Source organism: Leptosomus discolor, chromosome 16 (assembly GCF_034619465.1).
Source record: "Leptosomus discolor isolate bLepDis1 chromosome 16, bLepDis1.hap2, whole genome shotgun sequence".
NCBI lineage: Eukaryota > Metazoa > Chordata > Aves > Leptosomiformes > Leptosomidae > Leptosomus > Leptosomus discolor.
This window is the reverse complement of record NC_141406.1, coordinates 1,813,486-1,829,452: the sequence shown is the minus strand read 5'-3', so window position 1 is coordinate 1,829,452 and position 15,967 is coordinate 1,813,486. Positions and strand designations below refer to the sequence as shown.

The following is a 15,967-nucleotide window of genomic DNA, read 5'->3' as shown; positions in this document are numbered from 1 at the left end:
GACAGCGGTTCTTCATGTGCTTTGGCTTTGGCGCTGGCCTGGGGACAGGGTAGTGTCCAGCACTCAGACAGGGGTGATTTGTAGCTCACATAAATGTCCCTGTCCCCAAAAAACACTTGTAGAAGCGAGCCAGGGCTACCAGGGGCCAGGCAGTGTGGTGGGAAGCCACTCCAGACGGAGCTGTTCAAAAAGCCTCCTCAGCTCACGTGACTTCACTTTCAAACCATTAAACACTCTCCAAAAAAAAAAAAGAAAAAAGAATAAAACACCAAGAACCCGGGGCTGCGAGTGGGACGGCACCCGTGGATGGGGGGGCTGTCACCGCTGCCACTGGGGCCAAGGGGCTGCAGGGTGGCCCGTGGGTGTCCTGGCCAGGGCCAGCAGCCCTGAGGGGGTAGGGGTCAGGGTGCTGGTTCGGTGCCGACCCGGAACGTGCACAGCGTCGGCTGGCAAAACCTGCCGGGGAAAGGTCTTTGCAGGGAGGAGCGGGGACGGATGGGGAAACTGAGGCAGGGATGGCGCCAGCGTGGCCATCCAGCTCCGGGGGCTGCCAGTCGGTATGCTGGCCTTGTCCCGCCGTGCCAGAGGCCGCCCCCCACCCATAACTCATGGGCTGCCACCTTGGCGGCTGCTTCGCACCCCCAGCTGCCCCCCTGCACCCCAGGGTGCTTTGGGGGCGAGGGGGACACCGGCAAACCCCCAGGCAGGGATGGCGCCAGCTGCAGGGGCCGGGGGTGCTCCGGCACGTGTGGGTTCGAATGGGGAGCGCGTGTGCACGAGGGCAGGCGTTTGCACGAGGGCATTGCACTTGCACGAGGGCTACTTTTGCTCGGAGGGGGGTGTGTGTGCACAAGGGACGGGCACCTGCAGGCGGGGGGGGGGGTGCGTGCCCAAGGGGGTGTATTTGCACGGGGAAGTGAAGCAGGGAAGCGCACTTGTGCACCCCCCAGCGATGTCGGGGTGCAGCAGGTGCCCTGGCACGCCGGAGGGGTGCTCGGAACCGGCACACGGGCGTTAGTTAGCACCAACCAGGCTCTGACTCACCACTTACTGGATGCAGGTTGGCACGGCACGGCACAGCATGGCACGGCACAGCGTGGCACGACATGGCACGGCACAGCGGGCACCCGGCCGCGGGCCACCGCAGGTGCAGGCTGGAGCTGGAGGGACAGGGGCACCCCAAGGCTGCAGGTGGCTCTGTGAGATCAGGGTGGAAACCAGGGGAGCAGCCCATGGGACACCCCGTCCCTGCTCTCAGGCACCCTGGGGAGCTCGGGGCACCCATGGGTGCTCACCTCCCGCGTGCTTCTGGTCTGAGTTGCAGGGTGCCAACGTAAAATGCTGCTCTCCAGGGCCAAAGCCAGCCGAGGTCCTGCTCTTTGGGGACAGCATCCTGGGGTTATGGGGTCCTTATTCCTTCCTTGGCCAGTGCCTGCCAGCTCCCCGTCCCCCCGGTGCTGCCCCCACCACCCACATCCTCATCCCTCCCCGCTGGCGCGGGCTGGTGGCCGGCACGGCGCTGCCGTCTGCGTCCCTCCACCTTTTCCTCTTCCCGGCCCTTTGGCTTCCAGGGAGAAAAAAGGGGAAATAAAATGAACTGAGGAGGGAGAGGAGCGGGGAGAGGCAGCCTCGCTGCGGGGGTGGCACCCTGGGCCACCCTGCTCCGGCTCCCAGCAGAGACCTGGCCAGCTCAGCGCATCTCCTCCTGCCCCGACACCTCCCTTGGGGCAGCCACTGCAAAGCTGTAATTAAAAGCCCAACGTGTGTCCTGTCGGCTTAATTAGGGGCTTAATGGGCAAAGAAGGAGGATTGCCGGTGGGAGAGCCACAGCTCTGGAGCCAAAACCTCTGGCTGGTACCAGAGATGCCCCCTCAGCCACCAAGGGAGAGCACCGAGGAGGGGGTAACCTGTGGATGCTGTGGAATAAAAAGCACGTGGAGCTGCTCCAGCCACCACGGCTTCCCTGCGAGAGGAGGATGAGTCGTCGGAGGCTGCTTGGGCCAAGCAGGGGGGTGCTGGGTGAGGTGCAACGGGGTGCAGGACCATGCAGGGGGGGGTGCAGGACCACGCAACACGGTGCAAGACCATCTAGTTTGGTCTAGGACCGTACAACACACTCAGGACCAGCCCTTGGCCGGGAGAGCTCGGGAGCTGCTGCCCTGAGAGCACAAGGGCCAGTATTTCTCCAGGCACGAAGGAGAGCGAGCTGGCGCTGCCGACCAGCGCGTGGCTGGCCCTGGTAGGGGCACGGCCCTGGGGAAGGAGATGCTGCCTCGGCCAGGATCCCACCAGCCAGGATCCCACCAGCCAGGATCCCACCAGCCAGGATCCTACCCCTTCACCCTCACCGTTAACTTTCCTTCCCCCGTCAATCACCTCAGGCAGCATCATCCCTCCCGGCCTCCCCGGGCATCCGCCACCACCCCTGCTCGCGGAGCCCTGGGCCAGATCCGGAACAGGATCACTGGAGGCTCCATCGCCTCCTCCTGCCCGGACACAGCACCACCTGCTGCGGGGACACTGGGCATGGTCACATCCCTGCCGGGATGCTGCCTACTGCTGGCCTGGGCATCACGGCGCTGGGTACTGCTGGGTCCTGGCATCGCGGCGCCAGGTACCATCAGCTCCTGGCACCGCAGCGCTGGGTACCACCGCGTCCCGGCGCTGGGTACTGCTGGGTTCTGGCGCCGTGGCGCTGGGTACCACCAGCCCCTGGCATCGCGGCACTGGGGCGGCAGCTCACAGCATCCCGGAGAGACGGAGCTGGTGTCCCCACCTGCGGCCTGGCACGGCTGGTTGCCGCGTCCCGTGGTGAGCACCGCCTGCGTGCCAGCGGCGGGGTGGGAGCAGAGCCTGGCCCAGCACAGCCGTGTCCCGAAGGCAAACCTCGCTGCAGGGAGGGCTGTCGGGGTGGTGCGTACAGAGCGACGACGCCCGCAGCGATGCTGCGAGGGCGGCGCGGAAGCCGTTGCCAAACAGTTCTAAAGCTCAGCCAAGGGTTTGGTTCTGGAGCCTGACTTCGACACTGGCTGTGGCAGAGAAAAGCCGCTCAGGGAGCTGCCCGGTACCAGCCCGAGGCACAGACACAGGCGCTGCAACGTGGGTTTTGCTGCGTTTGTTCCCCTTCCCGCCTCTCCGGCTGCGGGTGCGGGCTGAGGGTCAGCCAGTGGGGTCAGGGATGGCTTCACCCTCGCGTGGTGCCCCTGGGGCCGAGCACAGCTCTGTCAGAGCCCTCCCCTTCGCTCCCCTCTCGTCTACCCCTTTCAAAATGCCTGATCCCACCCTGCGCTACCGCACTCCCGCCTGGGCAGGCTGTGCTGCCCATGGATCTTTTTTTATGCTTTTAATGAGTTTAAGAAGGTCCTTGACTGAGGTCTCTGGGAGTTGTCTCCCTGCTCGGTTTCTTGGCAGAAGCAAGTAGAGTCACCGCCGCCCTCAGCAGCCTGGGCTGCGTCCGCTCGGAGGGATGCGAAGAACAGGCTCATTTCAGTTATTCCCAGTTTTCGTAAAGAGTAATTAACCCTAAGCAGGAGTCTTGCCTGGCCCCCCAGAGGGGCTGTTTTCCCCCTTGGATAACCAAATGAAACGGACCCTTTCCCGCTCTCCCCTCCCTCCCTGCCTGCACCCGCTGCCTGGAGCTTTGCCCGGCGTTTCCCTCATCGCAGGTGCCCTTTGCTCCGAAACACCTCCCGGGGCAGGAACGGCCACGGCCGCGCTGGGTAACGGCTCCGATGCCTCCCCGGCGGGTTATTGCGGCCGCCCCCCGCGGGTTTAATCGCGGGCGCTGGGAGCTGGCAGCGGGCGCGGCGGCAGGGATAACCTTGCGGCTCGGTACGTTGCAGCCATCCCTCTTCTTCCATCAAGCGTTCATTTAAGAAACATTTCACTAAATACCCAGCTGACAGCAACGCCCCGGGAGATTGATGCCTCCCAGCGTCTCCGAGGGCTCGGTGCCAGCAGGTGACTTTAAAATGACACAACGGCCAGCCCGGACCGCTCGCGTCCCCTCCCTGCGCTCAGCGTGAGCGGTGTTATAGCCCGAAGGGCACCGTGGTGCCCCCCCCCCGTCCCAGCATCCTGACGCCGCCCTGGGGTCGGTTATCTGTGGGGTTGTCCTGGGGGATCCGTCTCTGCCAGGTTTCGCCATCTCTGTGAGCTTTCCCTGCCCTGTGAAGGATCCTCATCCCACCTCCAACCCCATCCCGCCCCATCCCCATCCCATCTCCAACCCCATCCTCATCCCATCTCCAACTCCTTTCCATCCCCATCCCCTCTCCAACCCCATCCTATGCCCATCCCTTCCCACCCCCACCCCTGTGAGGGATCCCCATCCCGTCTCCATCCTCATCCCCATCTCATCCCATCCCCAACTCTGTCCCCGTCCCATCCCCATCCCCAAGGACAACTGGGAATTCCAACTGGGGGCCGTGGCAGAGACTGGACTTGCAAACACCCAGATAAATGGAGTTGGCCGGATACACCCAGGGCAGGGAGAGAATCCAGCACAGGAGTCTCTGCTGGGCAGGGGGACGGCGGGGAGCGAGAAGGGCATCTCAGCCCTGCCAGGGGAGGCTGAGAGAGCCGGCTCAGAAATAAATGAGGAGGAGAAGATTAAATTAAAGATAAATCAGCACCGTCTCTGTGCCAGCACGGCGTTATTCCTCTTAATTCCCGTCCCCCCCCCAATCTTCCTGAGAGAAATAAAGAGGATGATGTCGGGATGCGAACCCAGGACGTCTCGAGAGCAAGGTCTTGCAAAGCCACAAATAAGACTCAAAATGCCAGGCCTGGCTCATGCTTCTCCCGCCTCGTTAGTGGGAACAGCTAATTAGGGTGCCACCCGCGAGCCTTGGGAGGGTGCTGCTGTCATGGGAGGGGCGAAGGGGTGGGGGGAGAGGTGGCAGCCACCTCCTGGCAAGGCTGGCCCGAGCCCCTGATAAAACAGGGGGAGAATTGTGAAGAGGAACCGCTGACAAAATAATGGAGGCATTGCGAGGAGGAAGGTTTGCGATGTCCCAGCGGTGCTGGAGCTGTGCAAATCACCCGGCTGTGGCTGGGATTTTAAGCTGAAATCCCTGGGGTTCCGGTACAGCCACTGCCTCCACCCCATCACCTCAGGGCTGAGACCTGAGGAAACTCATTCAGAGCTTCTCCCCGCAAAATAAAACTGAAGCAGGGGCAGAGCGGTGGGTGACAGCGCGGATGGCACCCGGGGAAGGTCCCAGCCTTCGTCCCATGAGGAAGGGAGCGGTGCAGCCAAGCAGGATGGGGGTCTCCAGCCAGGCTCATAGAAAACACCGAGAGCGCTCCGCTGCTCGTCCCTCATGCACAAAAACCCAATCACGAATTCAAATGCAATTAAGCCGTTGTTTAATTGTCAGTTTTCCCCCGTGCCGTCGCGTGCTCACGCCCTCCATCCCCAGGGATGAAGCAGCAGGAGCCGGGACGGAGCGGCTGCCTCCCCCACCGGTGGGGAAGGATGCTCCGACAGGTCCCCGTGGCTGCCGAGCGCAGAGCTCTCCTGGGGGGATTTGTGGGGAAAAGCCCAGAACTTCGCGGTACGATTCCTGCCGGGGCTGGGGTGGTGAAAAATTAATGAGTTTCCACCCCAGGGCCTCCAGTGGGCAAACGGAGAATTAATTGGGAGGGCAACTTCGTTAACATTGAGGAGCAAATTGATCTGCTAAGAAAAAAAGGAGGAGATTTTCAATTAGGCTGCTTTGCCTTTTGGGGCTTTTTTCTCCCCAAAAGTCCAAGTTATTATGATGAGCACCCTCAGGGCTGTGCTGTGAGCTCAACTGCAGCACCAGCCACCGGAGACTCCCCGTGGGGCGTGGGGACACTCTCCCAAGCTCAGGTGAAGGATGGAATTCACTCAGAGCTGGAAAAAGCCACCCTGGAGCCGTGACATCCCAGGAGGAAGGGTCCTGCCCTGGGAGCTGACGCCCCGCAACAGCGGGGGTTGGATCATCCCCAAAATACCCCAGCTCGGGTCAGCGCCTGGGGTGGTTTTTCCGCTGCCAGAGAAAGAAATTTCTCCCAGCTAAAAAACAGCTTAAAGGGGACCCCAGCTGGTTAAAACCAACGGGCAGCTGCACCGGCAGCGCTGCCGGAGGTGGCTGGGGAAGGGTTACGGGTTTGGGGGAGCCCCAGCACGGGGCCCGGACGAGGGTCCCGCCGGAGGTGGAAGGTTTTAGCGCAGGAGTAGGTTGGAGCTGCCGACCGCCCAAAAAAATCCCCCGTAGCGTTGAATTAAATGAGGCGACGGCTGAGGCTGAGCACGTGGCCAGGGCGGCTGCGGGATCCCGGGGGGGATTTGAATGAAGGGGTTGGAGCGACAGAAACACAATTCTGAAATTTCAGGGGTTCTTGTGGCAGTCTCAACGCGAGAAGCACGTCTGGAGCTTGTTCAGCTGTGCCTCAGTTTCCCCATCTCTCTCAAGCATCCTTGGGGTTCAGATGAGGACCAGAGAGGTGCCAACCACCCCCCCTTTCTCTTTCCCACCCCACCACAGCTTTGGGGACATTTCCCCTCTTGTCCCCAGGCACTTCTGTCCCACCACAGCACCTCCAAAGGCAGCCTCCCGTGGGGAGCAAGGGCTCTGGCAGCCTCCCCGTGCCACCGTGCCCAGCCGGAGAGATGCCACCTGGGTGCTGGGGACACCATGACCCCCATCTTCAATGGGCTGGGGCCTGCGGGGGCCACCCCCACCCAAGGAGACAAGCCAGGCAAGGCGGCTGGTGGGATTTAGGAGGAGAGAGGTCCCAGACCTCGGGCAGCATCTCTGCCTGCGTACTGGGGTGCAGATGGATGCCATGGGGACACGGATGCCATGGGGACTTGGATGCTGCGGGGACATGGCACAGCGGGTGCCCCCCTCCCCCGGCGTGTGACCCTGACTGTGATTAATCAATGACAAAGTGAGAAATAAGGTGAAAAATGTGATCAAGGTTGGGGGGGAGTGAGGGACAACTGGGGACAGGGACACGGACAGAGGGCTTTGCTCCCAGTCCCGCTTTGCTCCCCCTCCACAGCTCGCTTCTGCCCGGAGCAGGAGGTCCGGCCATGGTGTCCCTGCCGCCTTGCAGCACCCTGGGGACCTTGGGGTGACAACTGCCCTGGCCCAGGCTGCTGTGTGCGGGGTCCTCGGGGCGATGGCAGCCTGGGATGCCAAGTACAGGGACCCGGGGGTGACAACCACCCCAGGCACGGGGTGCCGTGTGTGGGGACCTTGGGGTGATGGCTGCCCTGGCCCAGGGTGCTGTGTGCAGGGACCTCGGGGTGATGACAGCCCGGGGTGCTGTGTGTGCGGACCTCTGGGTGACAGCTGCCCGGACACGGGGTGCCGTGTGTGGGGACCCCGGGGTGTTGGCAGCCTGGGTTGCACAGCATGGGGGACCCTGGGGTGACGGCTGCCCGACACGGCGTGCCACACGGACCCACCGCCACTGGCGCTGGCACTGGGGCTGCCGTTCCCCACCACCCAGCACCCCCGAGCACCCACCCCGGCCGGCTGCCCCAGCACCGGGGCAGGATCCGACCCAGGACGCTCCTGGGTGGCTGTGACACCCTTTTTTGCCGCAACTCCCCCCCCCCCCCTCCCCCCTCCGCCTTCCCTCCTTATCCCCCCCCCCCCCCCCCCCGAGAGGGGGGGGGGGGAGGCACCACCCCCCACCCCCGCCCCCAGCCCCATTTGCCAGGCGGGACCATTCAAAACCCGCCCGGCCCCGCCGCTTCCCCTCGGATTCCGCCGCCGCTTCCCCGGGGCCGCGGCCGAGGATGCTCCGTCTGCCGGTGGCGGCGGGGGGGGAGCGTGTGCGCGGCGCCGGGGGCTGAGCCAGCGGCGGGGAGCCGAGCCCCGGCCCTGCCCGGGACACTTAGCGGGGAGGAAGAAGAGGAGGAGGGAGGAAGAAGAAGAAGAAAAAGAAGAAGAAGAGGCCGCCCTCGGCCTCGGCCCCGCCATGCCGGGCCCCACCGGGGAGCGTGGCCCGGCGGCAGCGGCCCCCCGGGGGCTGTGAGCGGCCCCGGGGCTGGCGGAGGTCGGACGGGGCGGGGGGGGGGGCCCGGAGCGGCATGGCCAGCCCCGTCCCCCCCGCCGCCGCCGCCGCCGCCGGGATTTAGCCGGTGCCTGGATGCTCTCGCCTCCCGTTGCCACTTCGGGCGGGCATGTGCGCGGGGGAACCGGGCCGCCCCCAGCCTCCTCCGGCGCGGAGCCCCCCCGCGCCCTGACTCCCCGGTGAGGGGCTCCGCCGCCAACCCCGTCCCACCACCGGCCCCGGAGAACGGGGAGCGCCCGCTCGCCCTGGCCCCCCCCTCTGGCCGGTTGGTGCCGGGCGGGGGGCGGCGGGCACCGGTAACTTGGTTTTAGCGTACCCCGGTACCGGCTGGGGAACCCCCCGCCCGCCCCCTCCGAGGAGATTTGGGTTTAAACTTTGGCTTTTTGGGAAGCCCCGAAGATGCCTTTCCACCCGGTGACGGCGGCTTTGATGTACCGGGGGATCTACACCGTCCCCAACATCCTCGCCGAGCAGCACCCCGTGGAGATCCCCGAGGACGAGCTGGAGGGTGAGCGGGGGGGGGTGGGGTGGGGGTGGGGTGAGGGGGGGGCTGGGGGGGACTCCATCCCATGTGCTGTGCGGGGGGGGGGGGGCGGGAGGGCGTTGGGGTGCGCACCCCCCACCCACCCCGGGGCGCCTTGGGGAGATTGAAGGCGACCGGGATGCGGATGGATGGATGGATGGATGGATGGATGGGGAGGAGGAGGAGGAGGACGGGAGGAAGGAAAGCGTGGGAGAGAGCCGAAGGAGGAGGGGTGGGGGGAGCGGGGGGTGTCCCGGTGTCGCCGTTGTGACAATATGACACAGCAGGGACCGGCGGTGGCGGCGTGGGGCCGGACACCCCCCCCCCCCCCCCCGCCTCGCTGTCATAATATGACAGTGGCTGGCGGCGCGGGGGGCCCCGGGGGGGGGCTGTCACCCGTGTCACCCCCTTCGGGGCACGGTGGCACCGCGCAGCCCCGGTGGCACCGGCCTCCGGCCGGGAGGAGCGACCGCCGCCGCTCTGCCCACCCATGCGATGAGCGGGGCCGGTCTCAGCTCGCTAACGCCAGAACGGCTTTTTCTACCCCAAAAGTTTGCCGGGGCGGCGGGACAGGCGCTGCCAGTACCCCCCAGGACGCCCCGGCTCGGGGTGTCCCCGGGGAGCCCTGTTCTGCTGGGGAAAGCAGCACGCGTGGCCCCATCGCTGCCCCGGCACCAGCGCCGCAAGGGAAACTGAGGCACGTGGCAGCCCCACACACGGCCCCGCTGGGCCTTCGGGGGGGGGGGGTGGAGGGGGCTCGGCACCAGGCCTGGAGCCGCTGGGGACCCCCGGGGGGGGGGAAACTGAGGCACGGGGTAGCCCTAAGGCTAGGGGACGGTGAGGGACTCTGACCCCAAAGCCTGTCTGGGAGCCCCGAGTGGGCAGGGACACGGGCTCACGGCGGGTGTGCAAGAGAGTGTGTGGGGGTGTGTGTGTGGGCACAGCTCTGCAGGGCGTGTGCGGGTGCGCTTCCGTGCCCATTTACAGCCTCACTGCAGGGGTTGTGTCTGTGTGTGAGTGTGTAACGCACACCCGCATCCACACACCGGTTGGTGCCACGCACAGCCTCGGGCCAGGGGGTGTGGGTGCGTGTGGGTGCGTGTGTGCACGCGGGCAGCCTCACTGCAGCGTGTGTGTGCACACGTACAGCGTCAGAGCAGGACGGGTTCGTACGCACAGCCCTGCTGCAGAGAGCGTGTGTGTGTGTGTGTGTGTGTGTGTGTGTGTGTGTGTGCACAGGCACAGCAGCAGTGCAAGGGGGCTGTGTGTGCATGCACAAGCACAGCAGCAGTGCAAGTGTGTATGTGTGTGTGTGTGTGCACAGGCACAGCAGCAGTGCAAGAGTGTGTGTGCGTGTGCGCGCGCACAGGCACAGCAGCAGTGCAAGGGGTGTGTGTGCACAAGCACAGCAGCAGTGCAAGAGTGTGTGTGTGTGTGTGTGTGCACAGGCACAGCAGCAGTGCAAGGGGGCTGTGTGTGCATGCACAAGCACAGCAGCAGTGCAAGAGAGTGTGTGTGTGTGTGTGTGTGTGCACAGGCACAGCAGCAGTGCAAGGGGTGTGTGTGCACAAGCACAGCAGCAGTGCAAGGGGTGTATGTGTGTGTGTGTGTGTGTGTGCACAAGCACATCACTGCAAGGAGGGTGCGTGCACCCACAAGCCCGGCACCACGGCACCGTGGGTTTGTGCGTGTGCACGCACAAGCGTGTTGCTGGAAGGCGTCTGAGCGTGCAGCACCAACGCAGCCTCGCTGCGCCGTGGGGGTGCGTGTGTCCGGGTGTGTGCAGGCACACGCGCAGCGCAGCTGCTGCAAGGTGTCCGGCGTGCGTGTGCGCGCACAAGCGCGCCGCTGCATGCTGCGTGTGCGCGGCCCCGCTGCAGCACACGTGTGTGTGTGTGTGTGTGTGTGCGCACGCGTGTGTGTACGTGAGTGCACACCCACTGCACGCGTGTGCCCGTGGGCCAGGGCCCTGTGGCGCTGCCCCGGCCTCCCGCAGCACCGCCAGGCGCGGAGGGGCCTCGCACCCTCCCAGCACCCCACCTGCGGCCGCGGGGATCGATGGCGGCGGCGGGAGGCCCAAGGTGACCCCACGAGGCTCCAGACACCCGCGCCGCTGCGGGGGGGGCCGTGCTGTCACCTGCTCCCACCTCGTCACCCCCCCCCCGGTTTGGGGAGACATTTGGGACACCCAGGCACCCTCCCAGCCCTGCAGCTGCCCCAGGGCCGAGGAGACGTGGGGCGCAAAACTGGGACAGGGTGCTGCTGGCTCGGCCGGGGAGAATTGGGGTGACCCGCCTGGGGGGGGACACACACCCTGCTGGGACCCTGGTTTGGACACTGTCAGGACATGCCCTTGCCTTTCCTCCAGCACCCTGAGCGGGGTGATGGGGACCCACCTTTGGGTCGTCTGGGATGAGTATCCTCACAGGATGAATTTTGGGGGTGCCCAGACCAGAACGGGGCTCCCTGTGAGCACGGGGCAGGGGAGGAACCAGTAGCATCACCCTGCCCAGGCAGGCATGCTGCCCATGGAGAAGCTCAGCCATGGGAATAGCAGGCCAAAACCCCTCAAAACTCCCCCAAAACACCTGGGAAGACATCACATAGATGGGCCACCATCTAGGCAGGGATGTCGCCGAGCGCTGGGGGTCGGTAGCACAACCCTATGTGAGGTTTTTTTCCCAAAAAACCCCGAAGTTCTCAGCCCTCGTTTCTGCTGCCGGGCTCTTCCAACACGAAGCCCTCCGGCAGCGGCAGAGACGTGCATGTCTGCGCTGCCCGGCGCTGGCAGCTTTGCCGCCTGGCGAAGGAAGAGGGCACCGACACCCTGGCCCGGCTTCCCGGTGTTCCCGATACAAACTCGCCTGGTCCCTTCATTCCCATCAGCCTGGTTCCAGCTCCACGTGTTGGGGGGGGGGGGGGGCATAAAAAGGCAGAAAGTGCCCCAAAAAAGGAGTCCAGCCCCAAGCGCAGAGGGAGGCAGGATGGAGCCGATGGGCACTGTGAGGCTTTTGGATGGGCAGTAGCCACGTGGCATGGCAAGCACCGTGCCTCAGTTTCCCCGCTGCCCACCGAGCTCGGTGCAACCTCTCCCTGACTGTGTCCCAGGGGCTCATTTTGAGTCAGAAATCCTAAATCCTCCCACTTTTCCTCCCACTCCATCCCATCTTCCTCTGCACAGGAGACTGCTGACACCAAAGCGACCCCAGTCAGAGCTGGTCGTTTTTTTGGCTGAAGTGCGGCACAGCTTCGGCACCCACCCTGTAACCCTGGCCTGGGTGCAAAGCCCCCAGGGAGGACGTGGGTGCTGGCACAGCTGGCACCCAGCACCCTCCCCATGCCAGCACCCGGGGCACAGGGATGCTCCCAGCTGGGTGCTGCCGCAGTGTGGGGGTCACCCCACCCACAGCCCCCACGCTGGCAGGCACCCCAAGCTCAGGCATGTCCAAGGAAGGTGTTTTTGGGGCAGGATGCTGGGGTTTTGGCAGTGGCAAGGGCAGGGCGGGTGCTGCGAGCAGGTGGCCGGCGTTGGAGCAAAGACCTTGGGGGTCCTCCCTGCTGTGCCTCAGTTTCCCCTCTGGAAGGGGGAGCCCAGTGTGGCCGGAGGGATGGGTGGTTCATTTGGGGCCACCAGTGCTGCCCACGGGGGATCTGTGGGGATCGGGGCTGGGGGCGGCTGGGGCTGGGGGGGGGGGTGTGACCAGACTCATGCCCACTCCCCCCGCAGAGATCCGTGAAGCCTTCAAGGTGTTCGACCGGGATGGCAACGGCTTCATCTCCAAGCAGGAGCTGGGCACGGCCATGCGCTCCCTGGGCTACATGCCCAACGAGGTGGAGCTGGAAGTCATCATCCAGCGCCTCGACATGGACGGTAGGACCCTGGCACCCCGGGGTGGGGGACGGGGATGAGGACGGGACCCCCCAGCACCCTCCATTTGGTGAAACACCCAATTTGCTCCGTTTCCACCCCACTGGCTGGTGGCTGCTGGACCCGACGCGGGATGCGGGATGCAGGAGAGCTTGAGCCAGGCTCTGCCTCATGCCTGGAGCCTCCTGCTCATTCATCATCATCACCACCATCATCACCACTGCAGCTTCGTTTAGGAGGATTTAATGATCCTGGAGCGCTTGCGGGTGGGAACGGCACCTCTCCCGGCTCGGCAAACCTGCCTGGACTGGGCTGCCGGGGCTGGATCCTGCACCCCGGGCCGTGCTCTCACCGCCCAGCGGGCCAGGCTGGCCATGCGCCTCCAGCCCTCGCTGCCACCATCGGCCTGTCCCTGTCACTCCCACACTCATCGGGATCTTAAAGAGCTCGTTAATTTATTGCTTTCCTTTTTTTCCCCCCATTTAAAAGCCTTTCCGGCAGCGCTGCCAAGCCGCCGCTCCCTTCATTACTCATTGTTAGTGCTGGCCTGACAGCCCTGACACCAGCAGCCTCCGCAGCCGCGGGGTACAGCTGGCCCGGCAGCACCCTGCCCCTTCCCAGCACCCCCTGGGGTCACGGGTACCCCGGGGGTCCCCAACCGGCAATCGGGTCCCAGCTGGAATTGGGATTCCAGATGGTGTTTGGGGTCCCCAGCCAGCATTGAGGGGCCCCAGTCAACACTGGGTGTCCCCAGATGGCATTGGGGGTCCCAGATGGCACTTCATTGGAGGTCTCCACCCAGTGTTGGGGTCCCTGATTGGTTTTGGGGGTCTCCAGACAGCAGTGAGGGTGTCCTGACATGGCATCGGGGTCCCAACTGGCATCAGACACCCCCGCCAGTGTTGGGCACCCTGGCCAATGTTGGGGAACCCCTCACTTTGCTGGAGGTCCCCAGCTGAGGTTGGGGTCCCCAACTGGTTTGGGGGGATCCCTGACCAGCCATGGGGTCCTGGCTGGTGTTGGGGGTCCCCAGCCAGTTTGGGAGTCCCTGGCTGGTGAAGTCCAAGAATCTGAGGTCCCGTAGTACCGGCTGCTGCTCTGGGCTGTCGTGGGTGGATGTTAGTGGCTCCTGTGTGAGATGGGGGGGTCTCTGGGCACTGCCTGAGCCCCCCAAGTGCCAAGCCCAGGAATAGGGTCCCTCCCAAAAACCACTGAGGCTTGGAGCAGGACCCCCCTGGGCTGCACAGGAGCGGGGATACATCTGAGCATCACCGAGTCCAGGCAGGGTGTCATTCCCCCCATGGGGACCCTGGTGGTTGGGGTGGGAATGACACACGCCCCCGTGTTTGGGCGGGGGGGGTGACAACCGCCTCTGTGTCCCGCAGGTGACGGGCAGGTGGACTTTGAGGAGTTTGTGACGTTACTGGGGCCCAAGCTGTCCACCTCGGGCATCCCGGAGAAGTTCCACGGCACCGACTTCGACACTGTCTTCTGGAAGGTAGGGACCCTCCACCTCCCACCTGGGGTCAGCACCCGCTCCCAACCCTGCACTGGGAGCACTGGGGGACGGCTCGGGGTCAGGGTTAGGGTCAAGGTCTGGCTGGGGTTAGGGTCAAGGTCAGGGTCAGGGTCAAGGTTGGGGTTGAAGTTACGGTTAGGGTCAGGGTTAGGATTAGGGTCAAGGCTGGACCTGGGGTTAAGGCGAGGGTGAAGCTCAGGATCAGGCTCTGGGTTAGGGTCAGGGTTAGAGTCAGTTTAAGGGTTGGGGTCAGGGTTAGGCTTAAGATCAGGGTTAGGGTCAGGTTTAGGGTTGGGCTTAGGGCGAGAGTCAAGCTCAGGCTCAGGCTCCAGGTTTGGGTTGGTGGGTCGGGGTCAGGGTCAGGGTCAGGGTCCATCAGCCCAAAGCTTTTCTGTCCCTGCCATGGCGGGGGTGGGGGCAGATGGTGCGAGCGCCCGTTGGGTGCCCCTCGCAGGAGCAGCCAGCCCCGCTCTGCCGGGGGCGGTCAGCAGGGTGGTCAGCAGGACACCAGACCTTCCCCTGTCAAGAATGAGGGGGATCCATCCAAAACACAGCACCCACGGGTGCCGGGGGACCCTTCAGCATCACTGTGCCCCCCCCCCCAAGCGTGGGGGTCAGCCAGCCCCTGCCCGCTCCCCGCAGTGCGACATGCAGAAGCTGACGGTGGACGAGCTGAAGCGGCTGCTGTACGACACCTTCTGCGAGCACCTCTCCATGAAGGACATCGAGAACATCATCATGACGGAGGAGGAGAGCCACATGGGCACGGCCGAGGAGTGCCCCGTCGACGTGGAGAGTGAGTGCCGGGCGGTCGGGGATGCCAAATACCCCCCGCCCCGACGCCACGGGGTCGGCACTGAGTACCCGGGGTATGGCTGGGGGCGGGGGCATTGGGGTAACCCCCTGCGTCTCCCTTCCCCAGCCTGCTCCAGCCAGCAGATCCGGCAGACCTGCGTGCGGAAGAGCCTCATCTGCGCCTTCGCCATCGCCTTCATCATCAGCGTGATGCTCATCGCCGCCAACCAGGTGCTGCGCAGCGGCATGAAGTAGCGGGGCTGCCCCCAGCGCCCGCCTCCGGCCACCGGCGGGGACCCGCGCCTCGACGGAGGGGTACAGCGAGCGAGAGGGAGGGATCTCTCCAGATTTGAATCGGACACACAATTGCCCCCCCCCCCCCCACTCCCTCCCCGGGATGGGGGGGCAAACCCGAGGCGGGGGGGGGAAGACCCACGCCAGGTCCCCGCTGCCCGGGGCGATGCGATCGCATGGCTGTTTGCAGAACACGGAACCTTTGATAAAGACACACCGGGACACACACACACACACACACACACACACAACCCCCCCTCCCCTCGCCAGAAAACTAACCCCCCCTGACCAAACCCGTAAGTGCATGTAACGTGCATGGAGCCCCGTGTGCTGCCCCCCCACCCCGCGCCGGGGGCAGATTGCCCCCCCGGGGGTAGGATCCCGTCGGATACACCGATACTAGCGTCTATAGCTCTATATTTATGATAAAAAACCAAATCATCCCCTAAGCAATACACGCGCCTGAGATGGGTTCTAGGGATGGGAGCATTTGCATGGACTTGGCTGCCAAGGGCTGGATCTCACACCCTTCCCGCCTCCCCCCGCCCCGGGCCCTGCGCCGTGCCTCGGTTTCCCCACCTGCCAGATGGGGGGACGCCGCTGACCTCCTGCTTGATGCACTTTGAGCCGATCCCCTCCCCTGGGAAGAGCTGGAGCGACCCCGAGGCCGGGGAGCCCGCACCGGCCGGGCCCACCCGCCCCCCAGCCTGTATGTAGCACCCACCTGGGCACCGGACTGGTTCGGATTTGGGGCTGTTTCTCATTCTTTGGAGTTGTTTTTGGGTTTTCATTTTGGTTTGTTTTTTTGTTTTTTTGGGTTTTTTTTTTTTTGTTTTCCTTTCTTCCTGGTTGGTTGTTTCTGATCTGAAATAAAACTGGGATTTCTGAAGCGCTCTGGGCTGCTGGGGCT

The 15,967-nt window shown here is 64.6% G+C and overlaps 1 protein-coding gene across 1 annotated transcript; it reads left to right on the top strand.

The window, feature by feature from the left end:
• Window positions 1-8,457: 8,457 nt before the first annotated feature.
• On the top strand, window positions 8,458-15,018 carry CABP7 (calcium binding protein 7). The gene is made up of 5 exons (XM_086474340.1): window positions 8,458-8,566; window positions 12,309-12,452; window positions 13,835-13,947; window positions 14,611-14,764; window positions 14,891-15,018. The coding sequence occupies exons 1-5, from the start codon at window positions 8,458-8,460 to the stop codon at window positions 15,016-15,018; spliced, it is 648 nt and encodes a 215-aa protein (XP_086330466.1).
• The last annotated feature ends 949 nt before the right edge of the window (window positions 15,019-15,967 follow it).

What these genes read in the sequence shown, in the direction of transcription:
- CABP7 (XM_086474340.1), top strand. Translation starts at nt 8,458, where the DNA reads ATGCCTTTCCACCCGGTGACGGCGGCTTTGATGTACCGGGGGATCTAC. An exon ending in CCAGCGCCTCGACATGGACG is followed by an intron (nt 12,453 to 13,834) that starts GTAGGACCCTGG and finishes TGTGTCCCGCAG; the next exon opens with GTGACGGGCAGGTGGACTTT. An exon ending in GTGCCCCGTCGACGTGGAGA is followed by an intron (nt 14,765 to 14,890) that starts GTGAGTGCCGGG and finishes TCCCTTCCCCAG; the next exon opens with CCTGCTCCAGCCAGCAGATC.